This window comes from Rhinoderma darwinii, chromosome 2, assembly GCF_050947455.1.
Source record: "Rhinoderma darwinii isolate aRhiDar2 chromosome 2, aRhiDar2.hap1, whole genome shotgun sequence".
Classification (NCBI taxonomy): domain Eukaryota; kingdom Metazoa; phylum Chordata; class Amphibia; order Anura; family Rhinodermatidae; genus Rhinoderma; species Rhinoderma darwinii.
The window spans coordinates 310,495,440-310,514,914 of NC_134688.1; the positions used below are offsets into that span (position 1 = coordinate 310,495,440).

At 42.0% G+C, this 19,475-nt stretch overlaps 1 protein-coding gene across 1 annotated transcript in view; it reads left to right on the top strand.

Annotated features, from left to right (window-relative positions):
• The window catches only part of PKP1 (plakophilin 1), a 443,197-nt gene that overhangs the window by 402,876 nt on the left and 20,846 nt on the right, over window positions 1-19,475 (top strand). The window contains exon 12 of the mRNA XM_075850634.1: window positions 5,654-5,738. Coding sequence (XP_075706749.1) covers window positions 5,654-5,738 — 85 coding nt within the window. The remainder of the gene's footprint in view (window positions 1-5,653; window positions 5,739-19,475) is intronic.

The window sequence follows — 19,475 nt, forward strand, 5'->3', positions numbered from 1 at the left end:
ATGTTTCACTTTATGTGGTAATAACTCCGGAATGCTTTTACCTATCCAAGTGATTCTGAGATTGTTTTCTCGTGACACATTGGACTTTATGTTACTGGCAATATTTGACCGATACATTCAGTATTTAATTGTGAAAAACACCAAAGTGTAGCGAAAAATTGCAAAAATTAGCATTTTTCTCAATTTAAATGTATCTGCTTGTAAGACAGGCAGTTATACCACACAAAAATGTTGCTAACTAACATCCCCCATATGTCTACTTTAGATTGGCATCGTTTTTTGAACATCATTTTATTTTTCTAGGACGTTACAAGGCTTAGAACTTTAGCAGCAATTTCTCACATTTTCTAGAAAATTTAAAAATGCTATTTTTACAGGGGCCAGTTCAGTTGTGAAGTGGCTTTGAGGTCCTTAGATATTAGAAACCCCCAATAAGTCACCGCATTTTAAAAACTGCACCCCTCAAAGTATTCAAAACAGCATTTAGAAAGTTTCTTAACCCTTTAGACATTGCGCAGGAATTAAGGCAAAGTAGAGGTGAAATTTACAAAGTTCATTATTTTTTTCCAGAAATTCATTTTGAATCCATTTTTTTTGTACCACAGAATGTTTTACCCAAGAAATGCAACTCAATATTTATTGCCCAGGTTCTGCAGTTTTAGGAAATATCCCACATGTGGCGCTAGTGCGCTACTGGACTGAAGCACCGGCCTCAGAACAAAGGAGCACCTAGTGGATTTTGGGCCTCCTTTTTATTAGAATATATTTTAGGCACCATGTCAGCTTTGAACAGGTCTTGTGGAACTAAAACAGTGGAAACCCCCCAAAAGTGACCCCATTTGGGAAACTACACCCCTCGAGGAATTTATCTAGGGGTGTAGCAAGCATTTTTACTGGCCAGTTTTTTTGCAAACATTTTTGGAACTAGGCCATGAAAATGAAGATCTACATTTTTTCAAATAAAATGTAGGTTTAGCTAATTTTTTTTCATTTCCAAAAGAACTAAAGTAGAAAAAGCACCACAACATTTGTAGAGCAATTTCTCTCGAGTAAAACAATACCCCACATGTGGTAATAAACGGTTGTTTGGACACACGGCAGGGCTTAGAAGGGAAAGAGCGCCATTTGGCTCTTGGAGCTCAAATTTAGCAGGAATGGTTTGCGGAGGCCATGTCACATTTGCAAAGCCTCTGAGGTGACAAAACAGTGGGAACCCCCAACAAGTGACCACATTTTGGAAACTATACCCCTCGAGGAATTTATCTAGGGGTGTAGCAAGCATTTTGACTGGCCAGTTTTTTTGCAAAAATTTTTGGAACTAGGCCATGAAAATGAAAATCTACATTTTTTCAAAGAAAATGTAGGTTTAGGTATTTTTTTTTCATTTCCACAAGGACTGAAGGAGAAAAAACACCATAAAATTAGTAAAGCAACTTCTCCCGAGTAAAACAATACCCCACATGTGGTCACAAACATCTGTTTGGACACACGGTAGGGCTCAGAATGGAAAGAGCGCCATTTGGATTTTGGAATGGTTTCTTGGCGCCATGTCACATTTGCTGAGCCCCTGTAGTGCTAATACAGTGGAAACACCCCAAAATTGACTCCATTTGGGAAACTGCACCCCCTGAGGAATCATCTAGGGGTATAGTGAAAATTTTGATCCCAAAGGTTTTTTGCTGAATTAATTAGAATTAAGCCATGAAAATGAAAAATATTTTTTTTTTCCAACAAGATGTAGTTTTAGATACACATTTTTCATTTTTACAAGGAATAGAGAAGAAAAAGCACCCCAACATTTGTAAAGAAATTTCTCCCGAGTACGGTAACACCCCATATGTGGTTATAATCGGCTGTTTACATATATGGGTGCATTCAGAAGAAAAGGAGCGGTATTTATCTTTTGGAGTGTAGATTTTTCTGGAATGGTTTGCGGACGCCATGTTGCATTTGCAAAACCCCTGATGTACCAAACAAAAGTGACCCCGTTTTAGAAACTACACCCCTAAAGGCATTTATCAAGGGGTGTAGTGAGAATTTAGACTCCACAGGTGTTTTTCAGAAATGAATACGCAGTGGATTGTGCAAAGTGAAAATTGCAATTTCTCCACTGATCTACCCATTCACCGCACAAGATGTTGTGCCCCTAGAGAATCTTACCCCATAAATTGTTAAGCGGGTTCTCCCGGGTATGGTAATGCCTTACTTGTGTCCATAAATTGCTGTTTGGGCACACTGTAGGGCTAAGAAGGGAAAGGCCGCCATTTTGAGCATGGATTTTGCTTGGTAATAGTTTTGTTTGGGGTTTTGCTAGTATTTCAGTTTATAATGTGGTGGCATATGTAATCTGTGCGGAGTACAACAGGGCATAATAAGAGGGTATAATAATGTGGTAAATAATACAATTATCCATAGATGTGTGTTACGATGTGAAGCGATCCGTTATGCGCAGGCCGGTGTCACACTGATAAACGGTTTTCTTTCTTATCCCCCTTTTGTAATGCTCTGCACCTTTTGGGGACTTTTTCTCCTTCGTAGTTTGGGAAATATTACTGGGAAAGTTTTGCGCTGGTATAATACGGGCGCCCTCGCTCCCAGCGGATGTGCTATGTCCCTTCCCTTTCCTAGTAACTAAATACTAGGGCCCTGAAACTGAAGGAATGTGCCCCTCCAGCCTGCGCATTGAGATGTTTTTTCATCACCGCATTACTAGTGCCGTAACTTTTTTGTTTTTAAGTTGATTGAGTGGTGTGCGGGCTTGTTTTTTTGCGAGACGGGCTGTAGATTTTATTGGTACCATTTTAGAACACATATGACTTTTTGATCACTTTTTATTTCATTTTTTGGTAAAGGAAATTACCAAAAACAAGCAATTCTGGAATAGTTTTTTATTATTTTTTTTATCGGCATCCACAGTGCGCCCTAAATTACTTGTTAGCTTTATTCTTCGGGTCGATACGATTACGGCGATACCAAATTTATATAGTTTTTTTTATGTATTGCAGTTTTTGCACAATAAAATCACTTTTTTTATAAAATCATTTGTTTTCTGTGTCGACATATTGTAAGACCCATAACTTTATTATTTTTTTGCGTGCACAAAGCGGTGTCAGGGATTATTTTTTGCGGCACGGATTGTCGTTTTTTATTAGTACTATTTTGGAGTAAATGTGACTTTTTGATCACTTTTTATAGCATTTTTTGGAAGGAGATGTGACCTAAAAACAAAGATTCTGGCGTTGTTTTTCATGTTTTTTTTTTACGGCGTTCACCGTGCGGGATAAATTACATAATTGTTTTGTAGTTTGGGTCGTTACGTACGCGGCGATACAAATTATGTATAGTTTTTTTTAATTTTTACGGTTTTTCCCATAATAAAAGACTTACTATGGGAAAAAAGTCAGTTTAGCTTTATTTTTATTTGAAATGTGTGTGTTTTTATTGTTTTACCACATTTTTATTATCTTTTTTTTACTTTTCTGACTTGTCCCACTAGGGGACATGAGGGCCTGATGCCCCGATCGCTACTCTAATACACTGCACTACATACGTAGTGCAGTGTATTAGCGCTGTCAGTTATTCACTGACCGCAAGCCTATGAGGACTCGCCGCAGGCGGGTCCTCATCGGCTCCCGTACAAGGCAGACTCGGACGCCATTTTCTGGCGTCCGATTGCCACAGCAACCCAGCGATTGCGTCACTGGGTTGCCGGTAGGGTGAAAATCAGATGCTGTGCTCTATTGAGCGAAGCATCTGAGGGGTTAATCTGCCGGATCGGAGAGTAGCTCCGGTCCTGGCAGTTACAGGAGGGTGCCAGCTGTATATACGGCGCTTTGCGGGAATCACCTCCCGACAGTGTCGTACATGTATGGCGGATGTCGGGAAGGGGTTAAATATATTCTAATTAAAAAAAGGCCCCAAAATGCACTAGGTGCTTCTTTGCTTCTGGGGCTTGTGTTTTAGTCCACAAGCACACTAGAGCCACATGTGGGACATTTCTAAAAACTGCAGAATCTGGACAATACATATTTAGTAGTGTTTATCTTGTAAAACCTTCTGTCTTACAGAAAAAAAAATTGAATAAAATTGAAATTCAGCAAGAAAAATGAAATTTGCAAATTTCACCTCCACTTTGCTTCAAAAACTTTCTAAATGCTGTTTTGAATACTTTGAGGGGTCTAGTTTTTAAAATGGGGTGTTTTATGGGGGTTTCTTCTACATAGGCCCCTCAAAGAGCTGAACAGGTACCTTAAAAAAAAGTGTTTTGACATTTTCTTAAAAATATGAGAAATTGCTGTTTATGTTCTAAGCCTTGTAACGTCCAAGAAAACATTATGAGTTCCCTATCTCCTACATAAGGAGAACAGCGCTATAATGTAGGTGACAGTAATGCTTTTTATTTTAAAAAAAGATCTGTTTCCACCACTTTATTAGCGATTTTAGATTTATGCTAATGAGTTGCTTAATGCCCAAGTGGGCGTGTTTTTACTTTAGACCAAGTGGGCATTGTACAGAGGAGTGTATGACGCTGACCAATCAGCGTCATGCACTCCTCTCCATTCATTTAGTCAGCGCATGGGGATCCTTTTACATCGCTATATGCTGTCTTATACTAACACATTAACGATACTGAAGTGTTTAGACAGTGAATAGACATTCCACGGGATGTCTATTCACAATCTCTGCACTTCGTTACTCTGTCTGTGGTAGTTACAGCAGAGCAAGCGTAATCTCGCGAGATTACGCTGTAGATGACAGGTTACAATGAGATTATGCTTCCTCTGCTGTAACTAAAGTAAAAACACGCCCACTAAAAAATATGCTAATTTTTCTAAATTTTCACAAAATGTCGCTATTTTTCACAATAGTATTAATGCCCCTATAGAAAAGGGAACATATGTAGGAGGGAGGATATTCTGAAAGCAATCCCTGATGTAGGGAATCTTGTTGGTGATAGACCCCAGATCACGTTCAAAAGAATTAATACGATCCTCTCATTAGCATTACAACCCGTTTCTCTGGTTTTAATGTTGTGAACTCTCCTAATTAAACTGATGATCCGTCACTCACCTTCTCTCCTTCAGTGTTGTGCAGCGTTGTTTACATAGCCGCCTGAAGCTGCCCCCGATACCATTGATGCTGTATGCATCAATTCCATTGGTCGCGCCGTCACTGTGGAGCCGTCCCAGTCTGTGGGCGTCAGTAATTGACGTCTTAATCACCGATTGGTTCAGGTCCTACTGACGCGATCTAGGTAGGTGGGGCTATAGCCGTATAAGGCTCTATTGTTTCTCCGGCGCGCGCTTAGACCAGTCATCAGTGTCTAGTGCATTCCGTTGAAACAAAAATACTACAGTATAATATGTGCTGAGCGGTAGTTAGCTAATAAAAACTACAGCTCGTCCCGCAAAAAATAAGTCCTCACATCGCTCAAACGATGGAATAATATAAGTTATGGCTGTCAGAACCAATAGGTTTTTCTTTGTAAAAGAAGTAAAATATGAAATTTTTTCCTATTTTATGTTGTCTAAAATCTGGGTGTGTCTTATAGTCCAGAAAATATGGTAACTTTTTGATGATATTCTAATTCATTGAGAAGGACTAGTTAATGCTAACTGGAATCTGTAATTTCTAACATTTTGTACTTTCACAGAGTTTCACCCAAAGCTGCAGAAGCAGCTCGTCTTTTCCTGACGGACATGTGGTCTCAAAAGGAGTTGCAAGGAATATTAAAACAGGTAAAGCAACAGTTGTTTTTTTTCTAATACAAGTTGTGAATTTTAATGGGTTTATTTAGATTGTTTCTTAATTCTGTTAGCCATAGCTCCCAACTTTCAACGATCGCAAACAAGGAAAATATTTTTTTTTATGTTAACCCCTAGGCGCACCAGGACGCAACTATAAGTCCTGGCGGGAGGTTACTACGCGCACCAGGAAGTACAGTTAGTGTGAGTGACAGTGTGCATCGGTAACCGGGAGAGCAGCCCCCGACAATTGTTCCAACCCACCAATCACAGTGCGTTTTCACCCAGGGTGGGTGAAAAATAACAGGTACAGACTCTGATATCTTAGTAGGTTAAGTGAAGTTGGAGAGATCAGAGCCTGCTCTGTGTTGTGTGCCCTTCAGAGTTAAAAAAAATATAAAAAAAATAAAAAAAGGATTAACCCCTCATCTCCAGCTCCCTTGTTCCCAGTGTGTGACCCCGCCACAGTGTATAAGGGAGATTTTTTTTTTTATAATTTTTTTTTTCATCCTAATTCACTAAATATAATAATTTGATTTAGTTGTTAGGTAGTTGTCTATCTCGTCTACGTCAATCAATTCGTCACGTCAGTTTGTAAGCGACAATCTGTTGTACCAGTTGTCAGTGGCAATCCATAGCGTCCGTCAGGGTCAGTCGCGTCACATGTCAGTAACTGTCAGTTAGTAAGTGTTACTACGTAAACACAAAAAAAACACAAAAACTTAGTGTGTTAGTGTTAGCAAGCGTTTTTAGTGTTTTATGTGAATAAAAAATAAAAAACTACAACTGTTTGTTACAGTTCACTGAGCTACGTGTGTATATACACTACATATATACACACACATTTATAAATGGCAACGAGACGTTACACTGCTGAAGAGGTGTATGCCATGATTGCGTCTAATACAGACTCGAGCGATGCTAAACTAGAGTTCTTTCTGCCTTCCTCCTCCTCCAGGAACCTCCTTGTAGTCACAGGAGGGTTAGCGCCCTGTTTCTGCCTGACCTTGAAACTGCCAGAATTGATTTGATTGATTTTATAAACTGCTTTATTGATGGAAAAATAAAAAGTTATTGCCCTGAGGCCTCATGCACACGACCGTAAAAACTCCCGTTATTACGGGTCGTAATCACGACCCGTAATAACGGGCTCATAGACTTCTATTGGCGACGGGTGCCTTCCCGTTTTCTCACGGGAAGGTGCCCGTTCCGTTAAAAAAGATAGAACATGTCCTATTTCTGGCCGTAATAACGGCACGGACAGTCCATAGAAGTCTATGGAGCTCTCGTAATAACGGGTGGCTACATGTGTGCACCCGTCATTACGGCAGCGTTGCTAAGCGACGTCAGTAAATAGTCACTGTCCAGGGAGCTGAAAGAGTTAACTGATCGGCAGTAACTCTTTCAGCACCCTGGACAGTGACTACCGATCAGTATAAACCTGTAAAAAATAAAAATAAAAGACGTTTATACTTACCGGCAACTTCCTGCTTCCTCCAGTCCGGTCTCCCGCCCGTTGCCTTGGTGACGCGTCCCTCTCGACATCCGGCCCGACGTCCTGGATGACGTTTCAGGCCATGTGATCGCTGCAGCCAATCACAGGTCAATAACAGGCTGCAGCGGTCACATGGACTGCCGCGTCATCCAGGGATGTCGGGCTGGATGTGAAGAGAGGGACGCGTCACCAAGACAACGGCCGGGTAAGTATGAATTTCTTTAACTTTTATTACAGAAAAGGCTGTCCCTTCTCTCTATCCTGCACTGATAGAGAGAAGGGGCTGCCGATTAGTGCAGTGCTATTTTGCCGCCAAAAACGTGCTCGTAAATACGGGTGGAATACGTGTGACACCGGACCCATATTTACGAGCACGGGTTCGTAAATACTGGTGCAAAACGGGTGGAATACGTGTGACACCGGACCCGTATTTACGCCAGTATTTACGGGTGGGAAAAAATACGGTCGTGTGCATGAGGCCTTAGAATAAGGTAACACAAAAAGTGAATGATTTTTTACAAAACGTATTTTATTGTGCAAACGCCATAAGACATAAAATAAACTATAAACATAGATATCGCCGTAATCGTATCTCCACGCAGAATAAAGTGAATATGTCATTTATAGCGCACGGCGAACGCTATAAAAAAACAATAGTAGAATTGCTGTTTTTTAGTCACCACGCCACCTAAAAATAGAATAAAAACTGATCAAAAAGCTGCATGCACCCCATGAAAACTACAATGAATTCCTCAAGTGGTCTAGTTTCCAAAATGGGGTCACTTTTGAGGGGTTTCCACTGTTTTGGCACTACAAGGCCTCTTCAAACCGGACATGGTGCCTAATAAAAAGGAGGCCTCAAAATCCACTAGGTGCTCCTTTGCTTCGGAGGCCGGTGCTTCAGTCCATTACCGCACTAGGGCTACATGTGGGATATTTCTCAAAACTGCATAATCTAGGCAATAAGTATTAAGTTGCGTTTCTCTGAAAAAAATGGTATAAAAAGGATTTTCTGACAAAAATAAATATGTCAATTTCACCTCTACTTTGCTCTAAATTCCTGTGAAACACCTAAAGGGTTTATAAACTTTCTAAATGCTGTTGTGAATACTTTGAGGGGTCTAGTTTCTAAAATGGGGTGTTTCATAGGGGTGTCTAATATATAGGCCCCTCAATGCAATTTCAGAACTGAACTGGAACCTAAAAAAAATGAGGCAATACTTCTCTTCTCCTAATGAGCATTGCCTACTCCAAGATGACCCCAGTTTTGACTGTTTGTATAAACGGAGACCCCTATTAGACCGTTTCAGTGCCCGGTTTTCCCAAGCATACACCCCTGAGAATTGTATTTCTATTGATGAGTCCCTGGTACATTTTAAAGGGAGGCTTCAATTCCCCAGTACCTGCCGAGTAAGAGGGCGAGGTATAAGCTGTGTGAGAGTGCATCAGGGTATACCTACAAATTTAGGATATATGAAGAGACGGACACCAGTGCTCAGCCCCCAGAATGCCCCCCCTTCCCCCCTTACTGGGAGTTAATGCAAAAATTGTGTGGGATTTGGTGCACCCACTGCTGGACCAGGATTACCAACTCTACCTGGATAATTTTTATACCAGCGTCCCACTCTTCAAGTGCCTCGCTTCCAGAAGTCCTGCGGCACTGCTAGAAGAAATCTGAGAGGCCTCCCTAAGACTCTGCAGGGCAAACACTCAGAAGGGGTGAGAGTAGGGCACAATCTAGCAGCAACATATTGTGTATCGCGTACAAGGACAAGAGAGATGTCACACCAGTACCCATGTACCTGTACGAGGTACCAGTACAGAGACCCCCAAACCAGACTGCATCCTGGACTACAATATGTACATGGGAGGGGTGGACTTGTCAGATCAAGTCCTGAAGCCCTACAGCACCATGCGGTGTGGTATAAGAAGCTGGCCGTGCACATCATACAGATGGCATTGTACAATGCGTGCGTGCTATGTTGATGCGCAGGCCAGACGGGAACTTTCCTTGAATTTCAAGAGGTGGTTATCAAGAAACTAATTTTGAGGGACCAAGAACCCAGTACTTCTGGAAGCGGGGCCACACGCATCGTACCAGGGCAACACTTTCCAGGAAAAGTTCCCCAAACTGGCAAGAGAGGAAAAAGTCAAAAGAGGTACAAAGCCTGCTATAAGAGGGGGATAAGGGAGGACACAATATATCAATGTGACACGTGTCCCAAAAAACTAAGGCTCCGTATGAAAGAGTGCTTCAAGATGTATCATACATACCTTGATTTTTAATCTACCCCAGTTTTACTTACCCTGATGCACTCCGCACATCTTATCCCCCTCATCTTTCCCTTCTGAGCCCTGCCGTGTGCCTAGGCAGCTGATAACAGCCACATTGAAGGTATTGCCGTACCCAGGAGAACCCACATTACAGTTTATTGGGTGTATGTCTCCGGTAAAAATGCTCACTACACCTCTAGAAGAATGCCTTAAGGGGTGTAGTTTTTAAAATGGGGTCACTTCTCAGAGGTTTCAACAGTTCTGGTACCTCAGGGGCTTCTGCATACATGACTTTGCACCAGAAAAACCCCAGTAGGCCAAATGGTGGTCCTTTCCTTCTGAGCCCTCCCATGGGCCCAAACGTCAGTTTATCACCACAAATGGGGTATTGCCGCACTCAGGACAAATTGGGCAACAAAATTGGGTATTTTATTTCTTGTGAAAATAAGAAACTACATATTATTGGAAAAAAAAATTGTTTTTTAAATTCCCAGCCCAATTCAAATAAGTTCTGTGAAGACACTATGGGGTCTAAATGGTTACATTACCCATGAATTAATTCCTTGAGGGGTGTAGTTTCCAAAATGGGGTCACTTCTGGTGGGTTTCCATTGCTTTGATACCTCTGGGGCTCTGCACATGCGACATGGCACCCGAAAACCAATCCAGCAAAATCTGCACTCCAAAGAACACACAGCGCTCCTTCCCTTCTGAGGCCTCCCATGGGCTCAAACGGCAGTTTATCGCCACATATAGGGTATTGCTGCACTCAGGAGAAATTGGGCAACAAAATGGGGTATTTTGTTCCCTGTGAAAATAAGAAATTTTGATAAAAAATGACATCTTATTGGAAAACATGACATTTTTTTCATTTCACAGCCCAATTCAAATAGGTGCTGTGCAAAAACTGTGTAGTCAAAATGGTAACAACAACCATAAATGAATTCCTTGAGAGGTGTAGTTTCCAAAATGGGGTCACTTCTTGTGGGTTTCTATTGCTTTGATACCTCTGGGGCTCTGCAAATGCGACATGGCACCTGAAAACCAATCCAGCAAAATCTGCACTCCAAAGAACACACAGCGTTCCTTCCCTTCTGAGGCCACCCATTGGCCCAAACGGCAGTTTATCGCCACAAATGGGGTATTGCTGCACTTAGGAGAAATTGGGCAACAAAATAGGGTATTTTGTTCCCTGTGAAAATAAGAAATTTTTATCAAAAATGACATCTTATTGGAAAAAATGTCATTTTTTTAATTTCACAGCCCAATTCAAATACGTGCTGTGTAAAAACTATGGGGTCAAAATGGTAACAACAACCATAAATGAATTCCTTGAGGGATGTAGTTTTCCGAAATGGGGTCACTTTTGTGGGATTCCTACTGTTTTGGCACCTCAACACCTCTTCCAACCTGGCATGCTGCCTTAAATTTATTCTAATAAAAAAGAGGCTTCAAAATGTACTTGGTCCTTCTTTGCTTCTGGGGCTTGTGTTTTAGTCCACGAGCACGCTAGAGACACATGTGTGACATTTCTAAAAACTGCAGAATCTGGGCAATACATATTTAGTAGTGTTTCTCTAGTAAAACCTTCTGTGTTACAGAGAAAAATTGAATACTATTGAAATTCAGCAAGAAAAATTAAATTTGCAAATTTCACCTCCACTTTGCTTTAATTTCTGTGAAAATTCCTAAAGGGTTAAAAAAACGTTCTAAATGCTGTTTTGAATACTTTGAGGGGTCTAGTTTTCAAAATGGGGTGTTTTATGGGGGTTTCTAATACATAGGCCCCGCAAAGCCACTTCGGAACTGAACAGGTACCTTAAAAAAAAGGCTTTTGACATTTTCTTAAAAATATGAGAAATTGCTGTTTATGTTCTAAGCCTTGTAACGTCCAAGAAAAATAAAAGAATGTTAAAAAAACGGTGCCAATCTAAAGTAGACATATGGAAAATGTGAACTAGTAACTATTGTGGGTGGTATAATTGACTGTTTTACAAGCAGATGCATTTAAATTCTGAAAAATTCTATTTTTTATAAATTTTCTCTAAATTTTGCAATTTTTCACCAATAAACACTGAATATATCGTCCAAATTTTACCACTAACATAAAGCCCATTGTGAAAACAATCTCAGAATCGCTTGGATAGGTTTAAGCATTCCGACGTTATTACCACATAGAGTGAAATATGTCAGATTTGCAAAATGGGCTCTGAGCCTTAAGGCCAAAACAAGGCTGCGTCCTTAAGGGGTTAAAAGCCATGTTTATACATCTGAGTCTCTTGTTATTCTTTCGGCAGTCTTATCTGCCGTTATACCACTGATCCTTATCTATTATATATTTATTAATTTCTTCCTATGAGTTGGCGTATGATGTCTTTATTCACTAGCATATATCCAATACACATGCCTAGCACCAGCGCTTTTCACTTGTACAACTGATCTAAATACAAATGCACCACTTACCTATCCGATGATCCCTGCGAGCGGTTTGAGTTGTAAGTGCCGAATAAGCTCTGAAGCGCATGCGTGAATTTTCCTGCTCAGATGTCCTGGTTTCCCACTACCTCATTGGCAGCTCCACCTGCCGCTCAAACGGGGGATGGCTAGTCCTGCCCACCCCCACTGCGATTGGTCCAATTCGCGCGCACACCCCTTGACACGTCATGGAGGATCCCTATAACAGAGAGAACTTTCCGGCACGCCGTCAGTAGCCCCATGAACCCCTGAGGACGCTACATACGTAGCGAAACATGCCGGGGGTGGGCTATCTTTTCAATTTTAAATACATGCTGGAAGTTTGGGTTTTAACAATCTAACTGTTTAGGAGCCCGCTGCTGCTATCAACGGTCTCTAGACTTTGCCGGTTTGCAAGCATAGACGGCAAATACACGTGCACATTGAAACAACCATCAATGGTTGCTGACCCGATCCATGCATTGAGAATTTTAACCATTTATGTTGGTCTTGTATGTTTGTCTGAGATTATTATAAAAATTAAACAATTCTAATGGTAGTTGGGAAATAGGGCTATTCTGCCTCTGGCATCTGTTTTTCAATTGTTATATCTAGCCTGCCAGCTACCATATTTGTTTGCAAAAGCCCAAAGTAAGATCCTACTGGTCCATGGACATTTTGTATCACTGTCCTCTGTACCGCAATACAATGACCAGCCCCGCTTTGAGGCCCTTCATAAATTTCTGCACTTTAGTGACAACTCCCAATACCCCCCCCCCAAGGATGACCCCAATTGCCGACAGACTTTTTAAACATAGGCCCTCGTTAATATTTTCTCACAACATTTTTTAGAAATCTACACCCCCTGAAAAATACATTTCTATTGATGAATCGCTGATGCACTTCAAGGGCAACCTGTAGTTTCGCCAATATTTGCCCAATAAGCGCGCCAGGTATGGGATCAAGGTCTACAAGCTGTGTGAATCGGAGACTGGATACACACATGCTTTCTGGATTTATGAGGGGAAGGACAGGACAATACAGGCCCAGACTGTCTAAACTACATTACAACGAGTGGGAAGATAGTGTGGGACCTGCTGCACACACTGTTTCATCAGGGGTACAACTTGTACTTAGACAATTGATACAGAAGTGTACCCCTGTTCAAATGTCTTCTAGACAAAAAAAAACTGTGGCGTGTAGGACGGTGCGAAAAAACCAAAGGCACCTTCCCAAGATCCTCATCAGCCAATCCCTGCAAATTGGCAAAAGCAGGGCATTGCTGCAGGATGGGATCCTGTGTCTCAAATTTAGATACAATAAAGATGTATGCATGCTGTCAACTATTCATGATGCCAACTGCACCCCTGTCCCCACATGTGGATTCACATCGTCCACGATGAAGACTGTATTGGGGTTGATCTGAGCAATCAGGTTTTAAAACCCTATAGTGCCATGAGGAAAATCAAAATCTGGTACGAGAAATTGGCAGTGTACCTTGTCCAGATGGCACTATGCAATTCCTTTTTAATTTTTTGTTAAGCTGGCCATCCGGGTACATATTTGGAATACCAAGAAAAGATTTTAAAATGTATTTTGCTTGGAAATGAGGTGGGGGAACTACTGCTTCTCCAAGTAGTGTTTGACGTATAGTTCCTGGGCAGCACTTTCCAAGAAATGCAGGGCACAAAAAAGGTGCCGTGTCTCTACAAACAGGGGTATTAGAAAGGATACTATATATCAGTGCGACACTTGTCCATCCAAACTTGGACTCTGCATGAAAGACTGTTTCCGAATCTACCACACAACAATAGTAGAATCGCTTGGATAGGTCAAAGCATTCCAAAGTTATTACCACATAAATTAACACAAGTCAGATTGGAAAAATTTGCTGTACCCACAAACCCTAAACAGGCTGTGTCCTGAAGGGGTGAAGACATGCCCCTGATACCCTCCATACACACCTAAACCCCTCCATACACACTTAGACCCCTTTGTCCCCTCACACATTAATCGTGTCCTCCTTTGGGTAACAAACATTAATAGTGCTCCTTTGAACCCCACAACTTTTATTGATTTTCTATGGCACACAGTAATAGTGTCCCCACACAGTAATTATACCTCCTTAGTGCCCCCATATTAATTATGCCCCCATAGTACCCCCACACACTCTCATGCCCCATAGTACCCCCACACAGTCTCATGCCCTTGTAGTGCCCCTACACTGTATCATGCCCATGTAGTGCTCCCACACAGTACCATGGCCTATTAGTACCCCTATGCCCACATAGTGCCTTCACACAGTATCCTGCCTCCATATTGCCTGTGCACACTGATGCCCCCATAGTTCCCACACAGTCATCATGCCCCCATAGTTCCTACGCAAAGTATCATGCCACCAGAGTGCCCCTACACAGTATAATCCACTAGTAGTGCCCCACACACAGTCATGCCTATAGTGCCCCCACACAGCATAATACCACATAGTGCCCCCACACAGTATCATGCCCCAGTAGTTTCCCCACAAAGTATCATTCCCCATAGTGCCCCCACACAGTATCATGCCACATAGTGCCCCCCCAGTTTCATGCGCCATAGTGCACCCACACAGTGTCCTGTCTTCGTAGTGCCCCCGCACATTATTATGCACTCATAGTGCCTGCACACAGTATCCTATATCCATAGTGCCTCATGCAGTATCAGTCCCCCTATTGCCCCTCATGCAGTATCATGCACCATAGTTACCCACACAGTATAATGCCCTCATACAGCCCCCACACAGCATAATACCTCATAGTGCCCCTCACACATAATTCCTTCATAGTGAACCCCACACAGCATAATGCCCCATAGTACACCCTACACACAGTATAATGCCTCCACAGTGCTTCCTCAGGTAGTATAATGCCCCCAAAGTGCCCACACATATGGTATAATGCTCACATAGTGCTTCCCCAGTCAGAATAATGCCTCCAATGTGCCCTCACACACATTATAATGCCCCCATAGGGCCCCCACATATTAAAAAGTTTCATGTACATGCTTCAGAATTTTTTAGAATTGCAGCGTGTCAATTTCTGTTGTTATATCACGGATTTCACTTCTTTCAATAAGAGGGGTGAAATCTGCAGGAAATTCTGCACAAATTTTTTATCTATAACATGCAGATTTTGCTACAGATTTGTGGTGGATCTGGTGGGTACTGCCTAGTGTAGGAACCTGGCTGCAGGGCCGGCCTTCGGTTGGATGGCGCCCTGTACGGGACTGCCCTCCACAAATAAATAATGAACTGCGAATTTACTGTGCTGTGTGTATTAATGTTTGTTTTATCTGCTCACTGAACTGTCAGTTTTGACAGAATTCTGCGTGTTAGGCATCGTTCGCATCTGCGCTCGGACTCCGTTCCGTCGTAGCTTTCCGTCGGAACGGAGCCCTGACAGACACAAACAGAAACCATAGGTTTCCGTTATAATCACCATTGATTTCAATGGTGACGGATCCACTGCCAATGGTTTTAATTTGTCTCCGTTGTGCAAGGGTTCCGTCGTCAACTACGGTATTGATTCCGTCAAAACGATGGAACCCTTGCACAACGGAGGCAAACGGAAACCATTGGCACCATATTCGTCACCATTGAAATCAATGGTGATGGAAATGGAAACCTATTTCCTATTTATGGAAACCTCTTTCCGTTGGTGTCTGTCAGGGCTCCGTTCCGAAGGAAAGCTCAGATGGAACATCGGAACGGAGCTCTGGTGCAGATGTGAATGAAGCCTAAGATGTGACTGTTCAGCGAGCAGATACATAACACAAAGATCTTTTACACACAGTACAGGACATGCGGCTTCCATTACACTGCACTGCAAGGAACTTTGAAGCTCAGGGCTCAGTCTCCTACTCCTGGCATCTGTTTGCCTTCAGGAGATAAGACGCAGCAGAATATTACAGCTCAGATTCTAAGATATAAACTGCGTCTTATAGTCCAAAAAATACGGTGTATATATATATATATATATATATATATATATATATATATATATATATATATATAGATTTAAAATACATATACAGGCACATATATAGACACACTGGCACGCATAACACACATATTGGAACATAAACACACAAAGAGACACATTTACACAGACACACATACACACAGAGACATATTAACACACATAGGCACTTACCATCTCCTTGCTGCACAGGCTTCTTGCAGGGGTGGACTGTGGGCGGTGCCTCCTTCCCTTCTGTTGCTGTCTCCGTTTCCCCTGTGTGTGTAAGGAGGATATAGAGATCAAATGGCCTGCCCAGTGGTGAGGTGCACATGCGGAGGGGACAGCAGCTCCCTGTGCATCAGCACAGGTCGCATACCCCTAAGGCTGGCCCCGCCTGGCTGTTATATACAGCTGGGCTTGCCACTACAGCCAGGATCGGAGATTACTTCGATCCGGGCAGTTTGACCCAACGCAGTCAATAGTAACCGCGACATCTAAGATGTTTGACAGAGGTAAGAAGCTCCCTCTATAAGCCCATCGACACCCCATCGCAAAGCAATCGCGATTGCCAGTGGGTTACCATGGCAGCCTTTGGCCAAACAAAGGCCTCCAGGTCTGCCATCCATATCTGCTTATTAGGCATGGTCTGTGATATATTGACAGGCAATAATGCTTTGGAATATTTAGTGTTCCAAAGCATTATACAAATGATTGCTGCTTCAAGTCCTCTAGTGAAACAAAAAAAAAAAAGGAAAATTAGGTTATATAAGGTTTAAAGGGGTATTCCCATCTCAAAGATCATTTTTAAATGTGTTTCTTATGTGAAGTTATGAATACCTAACAGTATTTTTATTTTTTGTTCTTTTCTTGAGATATTGTTTCTGTTGTATCCCAGGTCCCTTTGTGAGTTTACAATCTGTTTCCTATGGATACAACCACCGCCGAGATTCTTATGCGGTGGCCGCGCCTGCGCAGATGCTGCTGATCTGTTTGAGGAGTATGGCCGGGTTCTCGGGAGTGAGCATTTAAAGAGCATGCGCAGTAGTTCCTGATCCGGCCACCTCTCTGTTGCGCTATAGAAGTTAATAGGACAGCTCTCAGACAGTAGTCAGAGAGCCGTCCTATTCAGAAGTCCAGCTAATGTCTGCACATCCCAGCTAAGACGTAGCAGAGTCCTCAGGGCTGTTACAATGCTCTGATGCACGGTTATCTCTATATGCAGGGTTGGGATTAAAATTTTTAACAAAAGGTTCCCTGTTTTTCGGATGAAGACATCCGGAGGGGGGGGGGTGGGTTCACAGTGTTTTGCGGTGTATCGCACCATTGAAAATGATTCTAATAATAAAATAAAGCAATTATGATATTCCAAATACCCCCTACATTAAAGTGGACTCTAAATAAAGAAATGCCCTGTCCAGAATGTTTTAGTGTGGATTGCCACACTATTTATATAATTACATAAGCGTACAGACCTACCCACACATTATATTAAACTCACCCATTACGTATAGGCCTATATGCGCACAATCAATATCCTATGCGTGCTCAGCCCATTTAGTTTGGCTGTGCACATGAGAAGGGTGGAGGACAGTGCGGCGTGCGTAAGCCTCGACACTCTCCTGGCTAATGCACCGATCACATCACCAGAACAAAGTTCAGTACATATATACAGCACCAGAGCCATGCTCAGTACAAATATACAGCAGAAAGAACCAAGCTCAGTACATAAGTACACCAGAACCAAGCTCAGTACATATATACAACACCAGAACAAAGCTCAGTACATAAATACAGCACCAGAACCAAACTCAGTACAAATGTACAACACCAGAACAAAGCTCAGTACATATATACAGCCCCAGAACAAAACTCAGTACATATATACAACACCAGAACCAAGCTCTGTACATATATACAACACCAGAACCAAGCTCTGTACATATATACAACACTAGAACCAATCTCAGTACATACATACAGCACCAGAACCAAGCTCAGTACATATATACAGCCCCAGAACCAAGCTCAGTACACATATATATATATATGTTTTGAGCTTGGTTGTTCTGATATATATGTACTGAGCTTTTTCTGGTGCTGTATATATGTACTGAGCTTTGTTCTGGTGCTGTATTTATGTACTGAGCTTGGTTCTAGTGCTGTATATATGTACTGAGCTTGGTTCTGGGGCTGTATTTATGTACTGAGCTTGGTTCTAGTGCTGTATATATGTACTAAGCTTTGTTTTGGTGCTGTATATATGTACTGAGCTTGGTTCTGGTGCTGTATTTATATGCGGAGCTTAGGTCTGGAGTTGTATTTATGTTCTGAGCTTGGTTCTGGTGTTGTATATATGTAATGAGCTTTGTTCTGGTGCTGCATATATGTACTAAGCTCTGTTCTGGAGTTGTATAAATGTTTTGAGCTTGGTTGTTATGATGAATATAACTCCAGAACCAAGCTCAGTATATGTATGTATGTATGTATATATATATATATATATATATATATAAAGATCAAGCAAATAGTAGGAGCAGCACAGTGTAAAAAAACAAAAACAGCTGGTGCTAACTTCAGATATCAAGGAGTGACGTACTCCTCATGAATGTACAAGAAATACAGCCCAGAAGCAGCACTCAATAGCAAAAAATGTGAATTTATTCACCCAACACAGCAAGAATAAATTCACATTTTTTGCTATTGAGTGCTGCTTCTGGGCTCTATTTATATATATATATATATATATATATATATATATATATATACAGCATCAGTACCAAGCTCACTACATATATACAGCACTAGTACAAATACAGCTCAGTACAGAGATAATTTGCAAATTTAGTTTAACCCTTGCCATATACAGTGAAGGAAATAAGTATTTGATCCCTTGCTGATTTTGTAAGTTTGCCCACTGTCAAAGACATGAACAGTCTAGAATTTTTAGGCTAGGTTAATTTTACCAGTGAGATAGATTATATATATTAAAAAAAAAAAGAAAATCACATTGCCAAAATTATATATATTTATTTGCATTGTGCACAGAGAAATAAGTATTTGATCCCCTACCAACCATTAAGAGTTCAGCCTCGGGGGGCGTGACCGGATGTCGATGGAGTAGGACGCACGATCCGGAGCTCCTCTACTAACCACCCTTTTAGCAGCGGTTAATTTCGGATTTAGCCTCCCGATAAGCCCGCAAGATGGTGAAACGTGGTCCTAAGAAACCGGAGAATAAGCTGGCACCCTCCGGAGCGCCAACTCCCGGAACCCTGGAGGCATTCCTCCGTGCAGACGCGCAGACAGAGCAGGCGCCATTACTGGCACCCTCCTCGGACACAGCATCGCAGGCTTCATGGTGCCCGTCGGAAACCCTGGAGGGAGACCCGCATACAGAACCGCTCACAGGGCAAGTACAGACCCAGATACCGGAGCCACCTAGTTTGACAATTGCCGACCAGAGATATTACCAGAGGAAGGAGGGCAGCCACGTGGAGATCAGTCCGCCATC